The sequence below is a fragment of the Ostrea edulis genome, chromosome 5 (assembly GCF_947568905.1).
Source record: "Ostrea edulis chromosome 5, xbOstEdul1.1, whole genome shotgun sequence".
Lineage (NCBI taxonomy): Eukaryota > Metazoa > Mollusca > Bivalvia > Ostreida > Ostreidae > Ostrea > Ostrea edulis.
In genome coordinates this window covers 14,213,829-14,234,851 of record NC_079168.1, presented here as the reverse complement: position 1 = coordinate 14,234,851, position 21,023 = coordinate 14,213,829, and the positions used below count along the sequence as shown (strand labels likewise).

At 31.7% G+C, this 21,023-nt stretch overlaps 1 protein-coding gene and 1 long non-coding RNA gene across 5 annotated transcripts in view; one reads left to right on the top strand and one right to left on the bottom strand.

Moving 5' to 3' along the window:
- LOC125650157 (uncharacterized) overlaps window positions 1–21,023 on the bottom strand; it is a 53,372-nt gene that overhangs the window by 23,010 nt on the left and 9,339 nt on the right. For both annotated transcript variants that reach the window (XR_007360905.2, XR_007360906.2), the window contains 3 exons: window positions 20,754–20,910; window positions 2,813–2,935; window positions 2,475–2,515 (listed from right to left, as the gene is read on the bottom strand). This is a non-coding gene — a long non-coding RNA (uncharacterized LOC125650157). The remainder of the gene's footprint in view (window positions 1–2,474; window positions 2,516–2,812; window positions 2,936–20,753; window positions 20,911–21,023) is intronic.
- The window catches only part of LOC125650155 (protein trachealess-like), a 50,421-nt gene that overhangs the window by 22,488 nt on the left and 6,910 nt on the right, over window positions 1–21,023 (top strand). For all 3 annotated transcript variants that reach the window (XM_048878179.2, XM_048878180.2, XM_048878178.2), the window contains exons 2-6: window positions 9,593–9,831; window positions 13,245–13,321; window positions 16,580–16,669; window positions 17,702–17,792; window positions 20,799–20,897. In XM_048878179.2, the coding sequence (XP_048734136.2) occupies window positions 9,593–9,831; window positions 13,245–13,321; window positions 16,580–16,669; window positions 17,702–17,792; window positions 20,799–20,897 (596 nt within the window). The remainder of the gene's footprint in view (window positions 1–9,592; window positions 9,832–13,244; window positions 13,322–16,579; window positions 16,670–17,701; window positions 17,793–20,798; window positions 20,898–21,023) is intronic.

Sequence of the window (21,023 nt, the reverse complement as noted above, 5' to 3'; positions counted from 1 at the left end):
TTTCTTTTGTCTTCTAAGTTCTGGACACTATATATATATATATATAAATGAATGGACATTGTTTTAAAAATGCCAAATCCTGAAAAGCGTGTCTACAATTGTGTCTCTACATTTCACTGGAATTGGAAATAATGTGAAAGTAGATATTTTCTTTATGAATTTTATAAAATGTATACTTTTTGTTTTTTTAATCAAAAGCATTTTTGATCATTTTAGGGCTGGGAATATATATAATAATTTTAATAGTAATGAAGAGACATTAAAAGCTCATACTTCTCAGAAAGTAATAATTTTTCATCCTAATCAAAATTTATTTTTCTTTATTCTTTTTCTTTTTTGTAAAGGGGATTTCTGTTTTGAAGTTATATTCAATGACCTAAATATATTTCAACAAGACACCAAATTTATAAACTTAAAAGAGATGGATTACATCCTGTAATATATATCACCAGCAGTACTTCCTATTTATAGAACAGACTTAATTTGTCTATCATTTGGCAGATATGTTTCAATAACAATTAAGAAATATAACATATTAATGAAGAGAATCCATGTATCTTATAAAGTTTTAATACAAGTGAAATTTCTAAAATTTTAAACAACATTTCGTTCATTCATTTTATCTTAGTATTGAAAAGGGCATTAGATTCCATATTCACATGTTCTTAAGCAGGAGTACATCTGGTATTTCCATATGCTAAATGTTCTGCACTTTTATTCCATAAATAAATTTCGTGAAAGTTGTTTACACAAAATACTTCAGGAAACTGTGAAAATTATTAATCAAATATTCCAAAGTTTAATGGTTTGAAGGAAGAGAACTTTCTATAAATAAAAGGTAGATCTGTAATAATCACTCTCCCCCCCCCCCCCCCCCCTTCCAATTTTGATTGGAATGACTTTTACATGATAACAAAACACATGTATTGTGAAATAGTATTTAGGTATCAAATCTATGCATTTTCTAATACATCTAGAATATCACAACCTCATTTATCAAACAATCTATAATTCAGAACAAGAGGCACAGTATATATCTTAAACTAATAATGATAATTATTCTAGTTATTTCACTTTTGTACATCGATCTTCCAAACATAAATCCTCTCTGAACAATTATCCCATACTAAATCTGCATATTCAAGTCCAAGACATATGAATGCATCATAAATTTTGACAACGGTTATCATGTTTATGAGTTGCTTGAAATGTTTGCATTAAATTTGTAACAAACGGTATGCAGTGGTTCACAGGTTTTCCCTTTAAATTGATAAACTGTGAAATTTCCACTTTGCATCTGATAGGAACTGAAAACTGAAATTAGTTGGTGACTAATTTTCACATTTACTGGGTCTTGTATAATAAAACTCCTATTTAGGAAGACAATATATTTTTCTTGAAAACCCTATATTGCCCAGGTTGAATTCCATAACCCATTAAATTGACCATTCAGCAATGCATTAAAGACCATTTTTTCATTTGAGTTGTTGTGCTATTTATATCAATGTGTGTAACAGTTAGCTAAACCAAGAAGCACCTTTTCTTTTAAAGGGGGGGGGGGGGGGGGGGGCATTTTCATGGATTTTGTGGGTTCCCCCTATTCCATGAAATATTAATTTTTATCAATAAACAATTTAAAATATGTTTCTGTGTATTGAAATTATATCCATGAAATTGTATTACATTGAAACTATAAATTAATCCATGAAAATTGACCCAAAGAAATGTCATTGACACCACACATAGTAGGTCATCTATTTGCACTTAATCTGATATGTTGTATCAATTGATGTATACCATTCGTATACAACAGTCTGAGAAATGAAAATGGTCAAAAGACAGAACCACACATATGTCAGTTTTAATTTTTTATAAGTGAAGCAAAGTGGTCTAAAGGTATCTTTTATTATTCATTAGGTAATCTTCAATCCAACCTAAACTATTGCCACTGAGAGTTACCATATCAGTGAATTATGTCAATCTCTGTTATAAAGTTTTTAATTGGGATTTTTAAAATCAATGTGTATCTATATTAGTTAGAAGGGAAAAAAATCCTTTTTTTTCTCTTTAAAAGCAGTAAACTACAAAATATGATAATTAAAACCATTACTAAAACAAGAGGCCAGTGGACCACATGATGTCAAAAATAAGAATTTCAAACATCCACCTTATTTTCAATATTTTTTAATTTTAGCGACCTCAACACTCGCTAATAATGCCAAAATTAAATCCTCGCCAAAGATTCTACTTATACAGTAATATAGCAAGATTACTGCTCAGACGTCATGTGAATACATCATTTTATTGTCTGCAAACAGAAGACTGCTTTTTGATATAATTCTTGATTTTGAAATGTGTCAAAATTGGAATTAACATGTACACCATTTCTGGCAGTATAATAACCGTGCTTGGGAGGGGGCACTGTGGGTGGTAACTAAACTTAATATATGTTTCTGGGTGCAATATGTACTCACGAAATGATTGCAGTCCTCTTCATTTCAGGTTTAATCCATATCTAAAATATAGAGATAATATACAGGCATTCCTTGCTACATAAGTTTGTTTGTGATATGGAATACATTTTAAAACTTTTTAAGTTTATTCCCTAACTCGTCTCTACTCTCAAGTCTGAGTTGTTTATTGTGACAATAGAACATTTGTCAAGTATTGTGCATTTGTGTAAAAAAAATATTTTATCATAACAATGGTCACTTTCCCCTCAGTGACAGAAACACATGTAAATGAGGCAACTACAAATTATCAACAATGCGCTATTCCATTTTAAGCAGAGGAGTCTTAATTATATTCATACATTAGTTCCTACAAATTGTCTCTCTGCAATCTGTCTCCTTTATCATGGCAGTGACATGAGCTACCTGGACAGGTGAACAGAAACAAACGCTGCCACCACTGACAAGACGTCTCTCTTAATTGACTAAAATGTTGGAAATAAAATACATGTACATATAAAATTTCTATCAAAAATGCATTTTCCACTAACAATTTTTATTTCCATTACTTGCAAAAAATGAATTCTTTCAAGAAGTGAATATAAAATGCACTGCAAATTGCACCATTTTACTTTTTAATGATTACCAAGAAGTAAATTACATGGTTTCTATGTCTCATGAATTGTGAAAATATGAGCATATAACTAATTATTAAGTTACTCTTGTCTTGTAGAATACTCATAAAAAATAAAGACATAATGAATAAGATTTAAAAAATAAATAAAGACATAATGAATAATATAATAAATAAAAATAAAGTAACATTGCCACACAGCAATAAAAAAAAAATTAAATTCATTTTCTCAAAAACTTTGATAATTTTTTTTATATCGGTTTCCTTTTTCCTGAGTTTTTGCTTTATCAAAATAATAATAATGCAATGAAGCAGTATTAATTGATTTCCAAGTTTAATCAGCCCTAGTTTGGTCTTAATCCAATAAATGAACAGAATCAGTATGATCTGGCTAAAAAAATCTCTAGAGACTTGGGCAATGTACAGGTTTGCTTTCCAAGCAATTGACTTGTAAAATCTTATAATCAACATATAAACTATGGCCGAAATTCAATTACCCAATTATTGAAATAGAGGGAAAAATAGATTAAGATGGCATTTAGAAATATGCTAATTCAATCCCTGAAAAAGACAATTATCCCGCATGCCCATACGGCAGTTCATTTTTCTTCTGCTCCCAATGTCCATAGGACTTGATGAAAATGAAATAACATTAAGATACTCAGGGCGAAAAATATAATCACTTTATTTCCTGTGTGCCCCTTTTCAACTTGATTGAAAGTAAAACTACAGTTTGCTGCAATTTTTTGGAGGGTTCCAAATTGCATTAGATCTTTCTTCCCTTCTGATTAGCATGAAAAGCTCTTATCTTTAAGAGTATAATCCACCAACTTTGATTAAAGAAATCCCATGATACTCTAGTCCCTAGAAGAAAGGGAAAGGAACCAAATTAACCCGAAATTTAAGGTACACTGCATCTTCTGAGATAAGAATCTGAGGCAGAGTACATGCAGTTTTTTAAATAATCTATAAATATAACTGATGTTTGAAGTACAGTAAAATTAATAAATTAACTATCTTTTTATAAATGTTCAATTTCTTAGTTGTAAATTTAGCAGCATGTGGACTTTGCTTATCATATTATTTGATTCTGAGATTAGTTTTTAGGGTAATTAAAATATAAAAAAGCTTTGATTCATTACATTTGATTTAAATTTTCACCTATGGAAAAGATATTTTGCTTCTTCTTAGAAACAACTGAATATGATTAAATAAAAGAGACATGAGCATGCAAATATTAAAACTAGATGTGCTTTGTATCAAGTGATGTGCACAATGGTGATTCATATTAAATTTCTTCCTGAATACGAAGTGAAAATTAAGAAATATACTGTACTTTTTCATACAGTGAAACACATCCCCCCCCAACACATTTTTGTTTTCCTTCTATTTTCTTTAAATCAATATGAAATTGTATTTTAATCTTTCGTCACTGCATATAAATCATACAGTAACTATGTCACTGACAACTGGTATCTTTTTGGTATCTTTTTATACCTGTGTATGTACAAATGTAGGTAATATATCTTTTTATACCTGTGTATGTACAAATGTAGGTAATACGGATACCTCAGTTACAGTTTGTTAATTGTAACTAATTGTATTTATAATGTACAGTGACCTAGTCCCTCAGGAGTAGGCTTATATAGACTCTGTCTGCTGCCTAGAGGTCTATTACACTTACACATAATAACATGTGCTTAAATTAAAAACAGTTACACATAAAAATACCATTTCAAAAATATGAATTATTTTGCCAGACATGTGAGCAGTTTGATACATTTTGTAATGTCAATTGGACCCCCTCTCCTTCCTAAATTCTATTTCTAAATTATGCTCATTCTCTATAATTATTTAGATTGTGAATTCAGACTTGGTTACTTTCTGAAGTATCTTTGGGCTTTTATTCTAACTTGATATGAAATATGAATCCATTCACTCTCTCTCTGTCTTTTCCCTATCTCTTTCTTTCAAATGATTTTATATATTAATTGTATACTAGTTAATTTGCTGGATCACAAATGACAAAAAAAAAATTTCTTGCAAAGCATCCTTCTAGTCGGATAGAGTATTAGCCATAAAAAATTATGCTGTACTTGGTTGTCCATCAGTCCCATGATGACCTATGCAGTATATCATAGCAAGATCAAAGGTCTTTAAATAAAATGGAATTTCCCGAAATTACTGAAGTTGATTGTTTAATAAAAATGCGAAATAAACATTGTTGGAGTTAATTAATGTAATAACTTTTAAGTGTTATCTCATAAATCATGATTATGAGGGAATAATCATTGCTCGTGTCATAGTATAGTCAAAATATTCTATCACCTATAAGAATATATTAATATTGTAATCAGAAATATATTCTTCCTCAATTTGCTATTATCAGCGAGATTCAATGTAAATATTCTTGACAGTTCTTCAAACCAATTTTTACTACATGTATCTTGGATATGATAATATGTGGCGGAAACTGTCATCGTCATTGACAGAATCCTTGACCTAATTATCATAAGATTTGCGATTGATATGGTTACTGCAGCATTCTTTTAAATTATTTGCATATTAATATGTCTCTTATGGTAAACAAGGCCCTGTAACGAGGATCCTGATTGACAAGAATCCACATTATTACAGTTGTGAGCCGGCTTATCAATATGAAATCTTACAAGTAATTTATAGGACACTTGCTCTTTTCTTTTGCCATAAAAGGTCAAAAGAAGATTGTCAATCATGAGACTTCCTCCAGATTTGGTTAGAGTCACATGATTTAGGACCAGTGTGTGTCGCTGTTGCTGCCCAAAATAGTTCAATTCTCCTCACAGTCTCAGATTCAGAAATATTAATTAAGGTGTGGTAGTTATATATGGAACACACTGACCTAGTTTATGAACAATAATCACTGTTGATATTATAGAATCTACTATGATTATAGGCGATTAACTTTTTTGCACTGAAATACATGTACATTTGCATTGACAGTTAATTGTTAATTAGATTATATAATGTTTCATAGATCTCTGTCCACTTCAGCAAATTTGAATCCCACAACTTCTTCAAGATTAGATGCTCAGAATAACTTCATTTGGAGGTTCCGTTAATCCAAGAATAACAATGAGACAACCAGTATATTTCTTTTAAAATGTTGGTTCTGCTATTAATTCTCAGATGGTTGTTTGGATATTTGATTTACTTTATTTTTCATTCCTCTATCTTATTTTTTTAAGGCCAACTGAGTTACTCCAGTGACCGATTGCCACCAGTGTTTGTCTGTTGTTGTGTGATAATTTATTTTCCTTCAAAATACTTTTGAACATTTATGACATCTCTTCAAAAACTACATGGCCAATTTTCACCAAATACGTTTTTTGCCTTCTTGAGGTCCTAGGGTTATAGGGCTAAAACTTCTAAAAATGATGCAATCTTGAAAAATCTTCTATAATTCCTTAACATGGAGAAAGTAAATCAGGTGAATAGTTATAATGACTATGCATTATCAAACTATGAAATTAATGGCCCCTGGGCCAGGGGTTAAGATATTTGGGAGGGGTTGCATGGAAGTCTCTGTCATGTGTAGTTCAAAAGTTATGACCAAGGTTAAAGTTACAAACAGATAAAAAAAATCTGGATCTTCAATCTCAAGGGCATGAAAACAGTAGCACTACTTTCCAGAAACAGGGGTCACTGCAAATACTATCATTCCAAAAGTAGTGTCTTTTCGTGTGGAGAACCATGTGAAAATTCCACTTGCGAATTGTTATATCACCTACTGATTGGTTGTTTGATTTCGTGATTTTGGATGACCATGCTGGCCATTCTATTAATGTGATTTGTCACAGAAAACATATTTCAAATCTATTTCTCAATCATTAAAATCTATCACAAGTCTTGCCAAAACATTTGCACGCTCGATCAAGCGGGTGACACACTATTATTGGAACGATAGTACAAGCTTAATATGGATTCCTTGAACTATTTCATAGCAAAACACCTTAATACATTTGACCTCTACAATTTCAAAGAATATCAAAAATATTTCATATTTTCAGAAATCAAATTAAGGCTACACATCTAACATTTGAATGTGCCTACCAACAAACAGCATTTAATACTGAAAATTTTTATTCTTGAAGCACCATACTGTAAAAGATTTCATTGTTTGAATGAGGTCACAGTTTAATTTGTAATCCACCTACTCACGTCTCCAAAGAAAGAAGTCCCATTCTCTTGAATTATGTATTAGACTGAAAAAATTAGGTTCCCGTAAGCTGTTAAATACTTTAGAATCCTAACTATCAACATAATTGCCAATAACATGCATTTTCTTGCCTATAATCAACATTGAATTCTATATTATGGTATAAAATCTATAGAATTTTTTGTTCACTGACCACTCACATTACAGGAAACATGCAAAAGTATATGTGATCCAAAACAATTTTTCAAAACTTGGATCATAAAAAATGGCATTACTTGTTTTTATATGCCCGTCTTTAAACAGGACATATCATGGTACAGCAATATCTGTCTTTCTGTCCATTCAGGGTTTACTATTTTTATTTTTCTACCACGTAACTTGCTGTGTGGCTTCTTTGTGGATCACTCTAGATTATTTTCCAATTTTTATCCATCTTGACTTCCCTTCAAGGGTTTTGCCACTTCATTTGAAATCTAATGACTTACAGAGGTTACATGATTTGCCCTTCTAACTCCTCCAACAATTTTCAAGTGAGAACCTTCTTATTTTACAATGTTTGTATGGGTGTTGGAAAATGTGCATGTGGCTTGGGTTTTGATTTTCTTCAATTTTTGAGATAATATAGGTTGTTAAATTTTGTTAGTTTTAAAGAAATACAGATGACTCGAGATGTCTCAAACTTTGATCCTTCGAAGTTCTTGATCTCTCGAAGTGAAATTATGGTCCCGATTTTTTCTCTATATAACTAAGCAAATTTACTCTTGATCTCTCAAAGTTTTCGATCTTTTGAAGTGAAATTTGGGTCCTGTAAAACAAATTTCATAATTTTTCACTCTCAATCTTTCAATGTAGTGGTAGCATGTATACATAATCAATTAAATTCAAGTATGTAATTATTTCAGCTTCGATCGTACCTGAATAACGGTGAATGCCCGGGTCTAGTTTGGCCATTTTGATTAGGTGTTTCCATCTGTGCTTCTTTTCAGGTTAGATAGTTAATATTGTTTAATTGGTCAATTTGAACCCTACCCCTGTGCTTTGTTTTTCTTATATATTAACTGACTATAATCAAATTTATGATTTGAACAATGAGACAGTAATTTGGAGAAAATATTCCTGCAGAAACTATTTTAGCATGAAAAAAGAAGAAATAAATATATAAACTTTAAGTCCTGTGAGGATCCGGGTTAGAATAGGTCCACAGTACCCCTTGCTTGTCGTAAGAGGTGACTAAATGGGGTGGTCCTTCGGATGAGACTGCAAAAACCGAGACCCCATGTCACAGCAGGTGTGGCACGATAAAGATCCCTGTCTGCTTAAATGCCATTAACGCTGAGCATAGGCCTAAATTTTGCAGCCCTTCACCAGCAATGGTGATGTCTCCATATGAGTGAAAAATTCTCTTGAGAGACGTTAAACAAAATAAAATCAATCAATCATAAACTTTAAAAAATCTTTTTATTCATGCAAGATAAAGTTCTGTGTTGTTGAAAATGTAATCAATATTACCTGAAAAAATATTAAGGAAAACATATCAAAATAATCCCAAGATGTTGTAAATACTATAAAATCTTAACCATACTGGTCGAACCTTTAAAATCCGGATCTGACTTGACCTTTGATATCTCAATCTCAAAAGTTTTATCAAGGTCCCTTGCAATTCGAGTTATTGAGTCACCTGTATTACACTGTGAGTACATTATTAATTTAACTACTTCCAAACTTTAACTATAGTTTTCAAGCAAAGACCTTTGTAAACAACTTGAAGATGTGCATGTGGCAAGGCTATTAATTCCCAACAATTCTCTAATTTTCGTTGATGTTGAAAAAAATTACAGGTTGTTGAACTTGGTCAAGTTTTGGGAAATGTTTTACACACAGAGTTCTTGGTTTGTCTATTTACTTCCTCTCACAGTTTTTTTACTAGGACTTATTTCATGCAATGCAAAAGAAAGTATATTGCAATTTGATGATGGCTGATTACTTCCTCTCACAGTTTTTTTATTAGGACTTCTTTCATGCAATGCAAAAGAAAGTATATTGCAATTTGATGATGGCTGATATTACCTTTTAAAGCTCTACAACTCATTCCTTTAAAAGACGTATTACATAAGCTTGATTATGCATCATTTCTAATACCCTTGTTCAAGTGATGATAGGTGTTAATGGTAATAACAAGACAATTTTGTTTTGATTCTGTCATCCTTATTTATGCAAGAATCACTCACCAGAATTACGTCTTTTAAAACGATATTTAAAGTTATGTAAGGCATACTGCTTTTACTTATAATTTGTCTATCTAATAAACAGCATCCTGGAACTAAGAAAGGAGAAATCACGAGATGCAGCCAGGTCAAGGCGAGGAAAGGAAAATTATGAATTTTATGAGTTGGCCAAATTGCTTCCACTTCCTGCAGCCATAACCAGTCAGCTAGACAAGGCCTCCATCATTCGACTATCTATTAGCTACCTTAAATTGCGGGAGTTCTCTGGAAATGGGGATCCTCCGTGGAACAGGGATCATCTTACAGGAAACAAATCTCTAAAAGGTGAGTAATACATGTCAAACTCTACAGTACAAAAATGTATTAAAGTAAAGAAATGTTTAACCCCCCAAAATTATATTACCCTTAAGTAAAGTCCTCACACTCTTACATTCTCATTTGTTTTAGGTCATCTGAGTAATTACAAGTCAAGTGACCTATTGCGATTTGATTTTGTCAATTGTGTGTTACCATCTTCATCTTGGACACTTCAACACATTCAGCATTTAGCATCTATAGCAGACATGAAGCAGAAGGGGGGGGGGGGGGGGGGGCAGCTGTGGGGGACCAGTTTTTAGAATTTTTGTGCTATTTCCTTAAATTTCAAAATCCTAAAGGGGGGAGGTGGCTTCATCCTTTGCTACATGGGTTCAATTTATCAATTCAATCTTTCCATTCAATACATGTATTGCAATAACAAAGTGAGGGGGGCAGGGGGGTGGGGACCTACCCAATATATCTTACTTTTCATGGGAAAAGAATTTATTCTATGTGCCTGTATAGGGTAAGGGGGGAAAAAGTATAGGGTATAAGAGGGAGAAATTATCTTGTGTCAGGTCCACAAACTTTGTAATGAAGAGACATTAGAAGCTCATACTTCTCAGAAAGATTGCTTAGACTAGATAATATATATCAATCAAGGTCAAGGGGACTAATAAAAAGAATTCAGAAATGATTTGTCATTGTCCCATAATATTGTAATGGATAGATATCACAAGTTTGTACTTGGGAAGAAGATTGTTAATTAGCAAGCATGCATCCTGGTGAAGGAAAAATGACCAAGTGGGAGGTGTCCTGAATTGATAGATTGGACACTATATAAGAACAGTGTGTAATGACCCTGAACAAAGTTCATTTGGCAAAGGTCAAGACCACTGGTAAATAAAAAAAACTTCATTGGGCTACAAATTTGTAGTAGAGGGCATAGCTCAAGTTCACACTAGGTGTAAAAGTTGGTGTGTTAAATGCAGATGGCGTGTTAATAACTTAATACCTTGAACCATGACCATTTAAGCATAAACTGAAAAAAAGTTTGATGTAGAAACATATTCTGATCACAAAAAACTTGTTTACGAATGATGACCAGTAAATTAGCATTATTGTATATCACAACTCTAAAATAAATTCAGATTTCCATTTTTAAACACTAGCAAATAGATGAATGGAGAAGCAGTTCGTCATGGAGGAATAAGATAATAATTAAATACTATACAACTTCTCATCGCCACCAATACCTACAATTTTGGATTGCAATATTTTCTTACTTTCTTGTCAGATCTAGACATTAGGTTGAAATATCATGTTATGACTAGAAAAATTAAAGATCACCTTTTAACTTTGAATCTGAGTATCATTCCAAATCAAATGTCAGTTTCATATCAATAATATTAACTCCCTTGATATGTATATACTTTTTAAATATATACTGATATATATTGACAAGGGGCTTGCTTATATCAACATGCCCTACATCACTGCAATGAAGTTTAAAACACATCTCTGTTTACAAACATTTCATAACATAGTGAACAAGTATAAACAATGTCATTATATAACATATTCTTATAAGAAATTTGAATCATTCATTTTCAGTCTGGAAATTTTTTTTCCTTTTCTTCACACATCTATATCTTTAAATTTTGCAGACTTGACAAAGTAATCATTTATATATTATTTGCTTTGAAGTCTTAATTAATCACACCTGCAAGTATCGATAATCATCTCCAAATCCAACACAATCAGTTGCAAAAATAAATCATGCTATCTTTAATCACATGCAAATTTTTTTTTAGTGAAATTATTTTATGCAAAAGAAATAGTCATTTTCAGATACTTTAGGCTGTGTTAGGCACGAATTGAAGAACAACCTAGATTTGTTTCACTTTTTAATTAAACTTTTGACTGAAGCTCTATTAATCAAGTTTTAGGATTTTAACATAATAGAGCTTTATATCAGCTGCCAAAGATTCAAATCTGTCATTAATTGAGTCATATTTTATTGAAGGGCAGGTTTAAAAAGGCACAAAAAGTTTGAAGCTATAAAATATATGATCTGTCTGATAGAAAATGTCACATGATATACTCCAAGATGCATCTGTGATTATGGGAATTAACAATTTGAACAATCCTCAGGGCTTGTTATCTTTAACTCCTCTTTAAAAATGACAAGAGAATATCAAATGAATGGATAGATATAAAATATCTTATAGAGCCAGGTGTTATCTGCGATATTCATCATCCTCCCATTAAAAACAACAACTTCAGGCTTTCCTCCCAATAGAAATATGGTGGAATATATAATATTATCAACAGGAAGATATGACAACTGCCAAGTTATTGGAATCACTTATCACTTTGAAGATGGCAGAGAGAGGAAAATATATAGTGTTTCTATTTGTCAAGAACAGATTTGATTTAATAATTGTTTTCATTTTAGGCAAGAAAACTATGCAATATTTTCTATAAGAACCAAACGCATCTAAACGAAAACAAGATTTTCCCTTAAAAAACAACCAAACCAAAAAATGTGACATAAACATCGCTAAACCTGGGAAGATCAAATAATTGAACAGATCTTCTTAAAATTTTGAATTCAAAATCAAAGTGAAATCGGTGCAAAACAGAAACAACTCCCTTATAATTCTGATTACTTATGTCAAGTCTGAGGAAGAGTTTTAAGCACTATATACTTACAGATACAATTTAATTTTAACTCAATTTGATAGCAAACGGAATCAAATGAAGCGTAACACCAGAGATGATACCCTATCCATGTTAAACAGCTTCAGACCCTTCATGTTTTCTCACCCTCATCAGTTTCATCTGACCTATTGAAGATATCTCTACATTTTGGGTTGCTTTCCAATGCTAGTTTTTGAGTGTTTTTACCCTCGATTTTGCAGCAAAGCCGTATGTACAGAAAGTGTTTTATCTGCATGTTCATCACTCAGAAAATTGTGGAAACAAGAATTTCTAATTCTGATCAAGATTTATTAATAGACCCCCATCAAAATAAATTCCTTTAAATCCAGTCCCCATAAATTATGGCGAATTACTTTCTGTTTTTATACCACACATGCAATGTATTTAAAACCTTTAATTTTAACAAATCATATGTCAACTTATTATTGAAATCATCATATTATCTAAAGGAAATTCGTTAGCAATCGACAATTTGTCAGGGGCGTTAATTATTCCACTTAAGAAAATAAATCAATTTTTTTATAAAAAAAAATTCAACTAGCCAACATTCATAATGCATGTACTTAACACAAAGTGTTAATGCAGTCAACAAAGCATCACATGGCAGTTTTACAGATCAACAAGTACAGAATATCTGACTTTTTGTAATGCTATTTCTTTTCATCAGTCATGCATCCAAATAAGGGATGTAAATTTGTTTATATGTATTTTTACAGGGTCTGGTAGACGAAGAAATGTGTCTAACATTGCCATGGACATTTTTGATAGTCATCAAGGGACCCATATACTTCAGGTATTTTTCTTCCCCTGAAATCATACATTGGGAAGGCATATTGTTTTTGGTTTGTCTCTCTCTGTCTGTCCTAAACTTTGACCTTGATCATAATATTTTAACTATACAAGGTTTAGACAAAATGCAAGTTCATTGTAATGTGACTACTAAACCTCCCTGTCATTCTCCAAGGTCAAGGTCAAATTTTCTACAATATCATGGAGCCACACTTAAGGGCATTGTGTTTCCGTGGCACATTTATTTGAGATGGGTTTTACAACTGATATATATTACACCCTATCCTGCACAAGATTAATACATCAAAGATCAGCACATTGATTATGGAGCAAAGAAATGAACAAATGCAGGCATTTTTAACCAAGGCCTTGGTAATTTAATCTCTGAATTGTAAACTGGCATTCTCTGAATTGCAAGTAAAAGGCATGGTACAAAATATACTTTACAGTAATGGTCTGAGCAAATTATCACATATACCTATTTCTGTGATATTAATTCAAAATATTTAAGTTCCAATGTTTTTGCCTTTGATATCTTTACAAATTGTAATGATATCCATTTCCTCATGAATGCACATATGAATCTTGATGAATAAAGTATGTCTATTTTAACGCTAGGGAATTCCAACAGAAATGAAAGAAGAATGTATAATTTCATTTTTGAAAGAAAAACCACCTCAGTTTTAGTATTATTTTATGCCTTTTTCTATGTATTTATTGTTCTTTGTTTTAATTTGTTTTTATTGTTTTACATGTAAAGCGCTTTAGGGTAATTGTCTTAATTAGATAAAGCGCTATATAAATGTATAATAATAATAAATAATGAAATTAATAATAAAATACACGAGGGTATGATCTGCAATGCTTCATGCCAGTGAACTTGTCATGAAGTGCTGACGTGCTTCATGAAGTAGGCCGGTGTGAAGCAGTTGTGGTTCATACCCTCACGCAATTTCAAAAATGAAATTTATTCCTTAAATAATTCTCACTACATGTGCAATACACATTTAATATATAAGTATTTTATCCATACGTAATTCCGCATGATGTTTTAAAGATCGGTTTAATTTCAGTTCATGATAATATATACCTACATTTCATCAAAATTTCATAATGCAGTCAGTTCTATCTCGAGCAAATCATCTAAGGACATTGGAAACAAATATTTGTACACAGTGAATTAAAAAAATTGGGGAGGAGCTAGTCATTTAAGACATTAAAGAAATAGTGCAACATGAACGCTTAATACGGCATTTTTCTAATCTGAGCCCGTTATTTGTTATACATTTTAGAAGAACACAAGAGTTTGAAAGCATGTGGGCAATTTTATCTTTGAGAACACCTGAAGTATCTATAAAACCATAGTATAACATTTTAGAATAATATTACAGGTGAATATGTTAAAAAACTGACATAGGTATGAAAGAAGATCAAATATCTGCTGGTTTGAGAGACACCTTCATAATGAATTTCACCACTGCATCAGATCAAAACCCTATCTTTAGCTAATGATATGGTTTGTTTGGCAATAAATCATCAAATTTCCTGGTAATCATCATGCAATAATTCATTAATTATATTTAACATTGTTCATATTGTTAGCTTTAATGGTAACCTTTACGTTAATTGCCTTACTTCGCTGTAACAATTTATGGCAACATCCTATTTTTGCCCTATCTTTGAAGTCCACGAAACCCAATGGAAACTCATCAGATGCAAAATATTATGCAAAAATGTTAATGGCTAGACAATTAATTTGAATGATTATGAATTAATTGACAATGCCATCCTGAAAACTCATCATGGTAAGTTAATCAATTCATCCTTTGACAAAAAAGTAAATTTTTGTAGCCAAGAAAACAACATACATTGTTTAACAGGGGTCTTACAAAACTTAGTAGTTTTCTTCACTTTGGAAATATTTCCTGATTACACTGAATTTGCAAATGGTGTGAGCCATTAATTCCCAATTCCTCAATCACATAAAAATTATTTTGGTGACTGATTTTCAATGAAAGTCTACATGTCAAATACATCCATACATGGATTTATAACTCAAAAGTGCACCTAAATCATCCCTTCCTCATTGTGAAAAAAGAAGGTTACTTATTCAAATCAAAAACACTAAAATACATCAAAGGTGCAAGCTTGGAAGGTTACGCAAGTACACCAATTAATATATCAGAACTTTGAAAATTATTACATTTAATGGGTCTTATTTCCTTATGACAATACAAGATAAATTGGGTAAATGATCAGTTGAACTTTTACACAAAAGCAGGGCAAAAAGTTCAATCATTGCAAAATACTTTTTATAATTATACAGTTATAAGAAACCTACATGTAGTTTAACATTTTTTTCAAGCATGCAAATCCATATAACGAATTCTTATTTTGAAATGGAAAATACAAAATTTATTTCATATTATATATATATCCTATAAAGTATTGAATAATTTTCCTCTGCTCTTCCTTTTTTTTTTTTTTTTTTTTTAATACAAGGGGAGAACATATAAAATGAAATAAATTTTCCTTCTTTACAAACTGCATGATTATGTACAAAGATCCACTCTTCAAAAAGATCTATATGTAACCAAACGGTAAAAAACCCATCCCAAACTCTCTTTTTCAATTTTACCAAACTAGAAATGCATTGAATGCGAGGCACTCAATTTCCTGACAGATTATCCATAGCATGATCAAGGTTAATTCTCTCATAATGCCAGCAAATCTTTGTTGTAACAATAGCCATGGAAAAAAGATTCTGTGTTGAGCCCTGACTCAACCTTTTAATTAAGTGTTAATTCGTATGCCGAGTCACTAAACAAGACAATAATGGAAAAAAGTAGCGTAGCTCTGTTGATTGGTCAACTAAAACCATGCTGTTCTATGAAGAAGAATGACTGTAAATTAAACGAAGATTGTCCGATTTATTTTCCCAAAGAAAGGAAACATCTGAATAGTGAAAAATGTTACATTTATACTGTATAACATTTGTCTTTAATAAACCTACCGGTATACTGATTCTGAATTAAGCCCTGAATTCTTAGTTATATATCTGGGGGGAAAAAACTATGAAAATATATGCTTTGGCAGTCCACACGGAACACTACATTCCACAACTATATGTAGTCTTTCTTTTTTTTATTACTGCTTATTTCTTATTTTTTTGAAAATTGCAAGAATATTTATTAAAAGAAAACAAATTATGTTTAAAAATACAAAATTCTGTATAAAAATGTAAACTTTTGGTGTTTTTCAGTCTGTGGATGGCTTTGCATTCATCCTTTCTAATGATGGGAGGTTTCTGTACATATCGGAGACCGTGTCCATCTACCTCGGGCTTTCACAGGTAAAAGGCATACAAAGCTTTGCATGTCTATCTGTCACAGAAGTTTTTTTTTGGTTTATCTGATAAAAGCATCATTTTTGCTGCCTTTTGTAACTTTTGTTAAGGAGACATTATTTTTCACTTTTGCACTATTATCATAACATGAAACATATTGTTCATGCCTCACTTATGTAATATACTTGCGATTTAATCTACTTGAAGACATTTATTGTGAAAGAGATAGATATCAAACAGTTAATTTTCCACAAAATAAATCGCATTTATGACATAAAAGAATGTTAATGAACGCAATAATCTACTCTTTGTCGGCCTATTTACACATAACAAGTGCTCTTGTCATGTTTTCTGTATTTTGCCATTTGGCCCTGCAGAGCCACTTTGTTCGTTCTGTCAGCCAGTGTGGCAATTCCGACTAGACGATCTGACAGTGACATTTTTAGACCTTCAACTCTGACAACATCTTTTAAAGCACCACAATGGGCGTTGCACTTTCCATTTAAGAAGTAACTTGCCCAAATCTTGCTATAGAAGCAAATGTATTATCCTAGCTGAAAAAAGCTTTATAATTAATAAAGTGAACTCAGAAAAACACTGAAACTACAAGTTACAATGCAATTACCATACTTCTGATAGGGTTAAATTAATTTGTCTCTATTCTGTTTGGGTTGTGGTTTTGCTATCGACTTTGTATTTGTCACAAGTCAATTGCTGGCCTGTCATGGCTGATTCAGCATCATGCTGAGTCGGAGCATTTTGCAGAGAATGCCTCCAAGCAGACATAATCTTTTTGTCAACCTTTGCATGTTCATACAGAAGTCATACACTGATTGCATTCAATATCTCCTACATGTCCTCTGGTCATCTCTCTCTCTCTTTCTCTCTCTCTCTCTGTGCCTGCCTGTCTCTTTCTCCATGATGTACATATAGGTTCAAAGACTGAAACCACTTTTAATAACATTACCTATATTGTTTGTTACGGAGCCTTGCATTACTTGAGAATGCTCTTTCATGAAATGCTTTCCTATTCTTTAGGTTGAGATGACTGGCAGTAGTTTTTTTGATTATGTTCATGTACAAGATCACCAAGAATTGCTGGAACAACTAGGCCTGGGAACCCCTCACTGTAAGTGCTCAAGAACGGATACAATACTTACATTAAACATGAATTTTCTCAAAAAGATCTACAATTACCTGAGCTAATAAATAAAATCATACTCCAACAAAAAACAATACAAGTGCCTCAATGTTTCAGTTCTTCCTTCTTGCTAAGAATTTTCTAGATAAATTGGGCATTACCAGCTATTCAAATGCAGGAAAAGTTTGATACTAACCCAGTTGTTTATGATTTATTGTAAAAGTTGGATGTCCTAAAAGCTTAAAGCAATGTTTCATCTCGCATATTACATGTAGGATGCATTGTCTTGTTGGACTTGACCGAAAAATTTTACTCATTCATAAATGTTCTTTCTGATTTATATCATAATCACGTTTTTAAAGTGAAAACTGCACTTTCAAGGCTACATCATGGTAGGTTAAGTGACAGATGTGTATATCAGAATGGGATATGGCTTTTGTCAACCAACTTTTTTTTGTAGATAATAAAGAAAAATGCAGATTTTTCAGCACTTAAATTATTTCACTTCCTGCACTGAATTTGTCTAATGTCATTTAAATTATGCAAATTAAATAGTTTAAAATTTCAAGCTTAGTCCTTTTGCTGTAAGACTTTATTTGCCAAGTACAAGTTGTAATTTTGTACAAATTATACCTTGAACAATTTTTGTTTGTTAAATTTAATTTGCTTGTTTTACGTCCAGTCAATTTTTTTTTCACTTTTATTGAAACATCACCAGCTGTTGGTGAAGTACCACAAATTTAGATCAATGTTTAGTGCTCATGGTTCATACATGTAGCAGTGAGGGTTCTTTAACGTGCCAATGCCTGCTGTGACACGGGACCTCCGTCATATCAAAAAGACCTGTGATTCTCACTTCTGAATGCTAAGCATTTGGAGAAGGAGCAATTACTACCTATGTTTACGTCTTAGGTTTGAAGCGACCATGGCACAGGTAGGACTCGAACTCCCAACCTCCCGGTTATGAAGCGAACGCTCTACCACTGAGCTACCGCGATTGGTTTGTACAATTTTTGGGTACATGTTATACCTTGTACAACGTAAAATACTGGTCTAATAATACCAATACACATTTAATCTGTACAAATTATAATTTATATAGACCTTGTTTAAAAATCATTTCAACTTGTACAGAATCATGAGATAGGTAACTAAATTAATTCATTGCTAAATTTAATCCAGTAATCAAGGACAGTGAAAGATGATAGAAAATATCTTGAATACCTTTACATATATTGATTTATAATACATAATCAGCAAGCATGTGACTGATTGTAGGTTGCATTCTGATTTGCGCAGGGACACCTCCCTAACTTACAATACTTATCTCGATCATTATGCCACCTTCATGATTTATGTCTACAACTGAGACCAGCTTTATCATTTTAAAACCTCATATTGTTTGCCAATAATGAAGCCAAAGAAAAGGAATAGGTGCACATATTGTCAGATCAAGCAATAGCCTGTTTGTTTGATGTAACCAGTTAGGAAATGTGAAGGTGTCCTTTCAGTTTTTATGGTGATGAAGTTTTTATGCTTATACATTTCTGAATAATTTTCAAATGCACATTGAAATTAGTGAAAAAATGTTTCTAAAACCTTTCATTTATTCATTTATTTAATTCTGTAATATGTGTATCAATTTCTTTGTCTGTCTTTGATTAGTTATCAATATCAAAATAATAGTAAAAATTAAAAAAGATATAAAAAATGTATTATCAAATCAATTAATTACTTAATATCAATCATTCATTATATATGATTGAAATGTATTTGAACTAGTTTTTGATTTTTTTAAAGTTAAAACTCGTACATTAAGTCAAATTTGTACATGTGTGTAACTTGTATTTCTGTGTTATAACACATACAGAAATAAAAATTTGTACAAAATCTCACCGTACACCACATGTACAAGTCATTACAAAATCGATATCAAAATCAAGAGGTTTTGTGTAACATTTGTAGGTTGATTAGTACATATGGATCACCTGTGCATGTAGGAAAATCTTTAAAATTTATTTTTGTTACCAGTAATTAAAGTTTATATCATAATTGACAGATATATCATTGATATATAGACAGTCCTGCACTCTCTGAGTGCATTAAATGGTTCCGTAAATATTTACAGCATTGAATAAGGAAACAATGTTATAAAATGTTCAGATAGTTCCCGGGAATCGTTAAATCACTGACAACTCTTTTTGATTTCTGTATTAATTATTCAAAACTGTTTTATATCATTGCTAAAGAGCTATCCAAGATCATGAAAATTCTGGTGTTGCTATTCAGAGTGAATGAATACAATTAGCTTTATATATATTCTAAAAAAAATTGCATGGAGCACTTTAGATTAAAAAATGCAAGTTGCAATACAATGTCTGAACAGTAATTACTTGGCTGTCCCAGATTATTTTCATAAATATTATCCAAAATGAAATCAAGCATGTTTAAGCTAATGATCATTGGTTTAAACGACAGATTTACAAGTCATAAAAGTCTAAATAACTGTCATACAGATTCTAACAAGTCACTTAATAATTTAGTTAGTCATCTCATTTCAGTTTGATTTACAACTCCTTTATTCAAGTCATATCTGAAGGAAAAATTCTAATCTAAACCAAAGTATTTTATCAAGCATGCATAATGTAATTAACTCAATTAATAAAGTGACAAAAGAGGAAAATTTATGATCTTTAAATAATTTTAGCTTAGCAATTTTAGATATAAGATTTTTGTTAATGAAATTGCCTGTGCACCTTAAATGCATGACTTTGACATCAACCTCAGAAAAAAGGTTTTATTTCTGGCACTCGTTTCCGAGTAATGAGCAAAATCAATGGAAAAGTATACAGTGAAAAACAGAGAAATAAACATAATCTATTTTCTCTCTGTCTTTAAAATACCAATTGTCATTTACAATATGCTAGGTAATTTATATAAACAGCCAACCTGTCACATTATAGTATCTGTGAATGTTGTATTTTTTTTTTCTAGCTGGGTCTGTGTCGGATGTTCCATCTCCAGACTCGCAGTCCGATGGTGGCTCAGCGCCCTCTACTCCAAGGCCATCAACTCCTCCCACCCCAGAACGCTGTGAGTCCTCAGGCTAGATAGAATATATAATACAGAAAATCGTTATTCCAATGAATAATGATAAATGTTATGATAAAATTAACAATACAGTAAAACATGGTAGTGGACAATGAAAAACAATTCGTT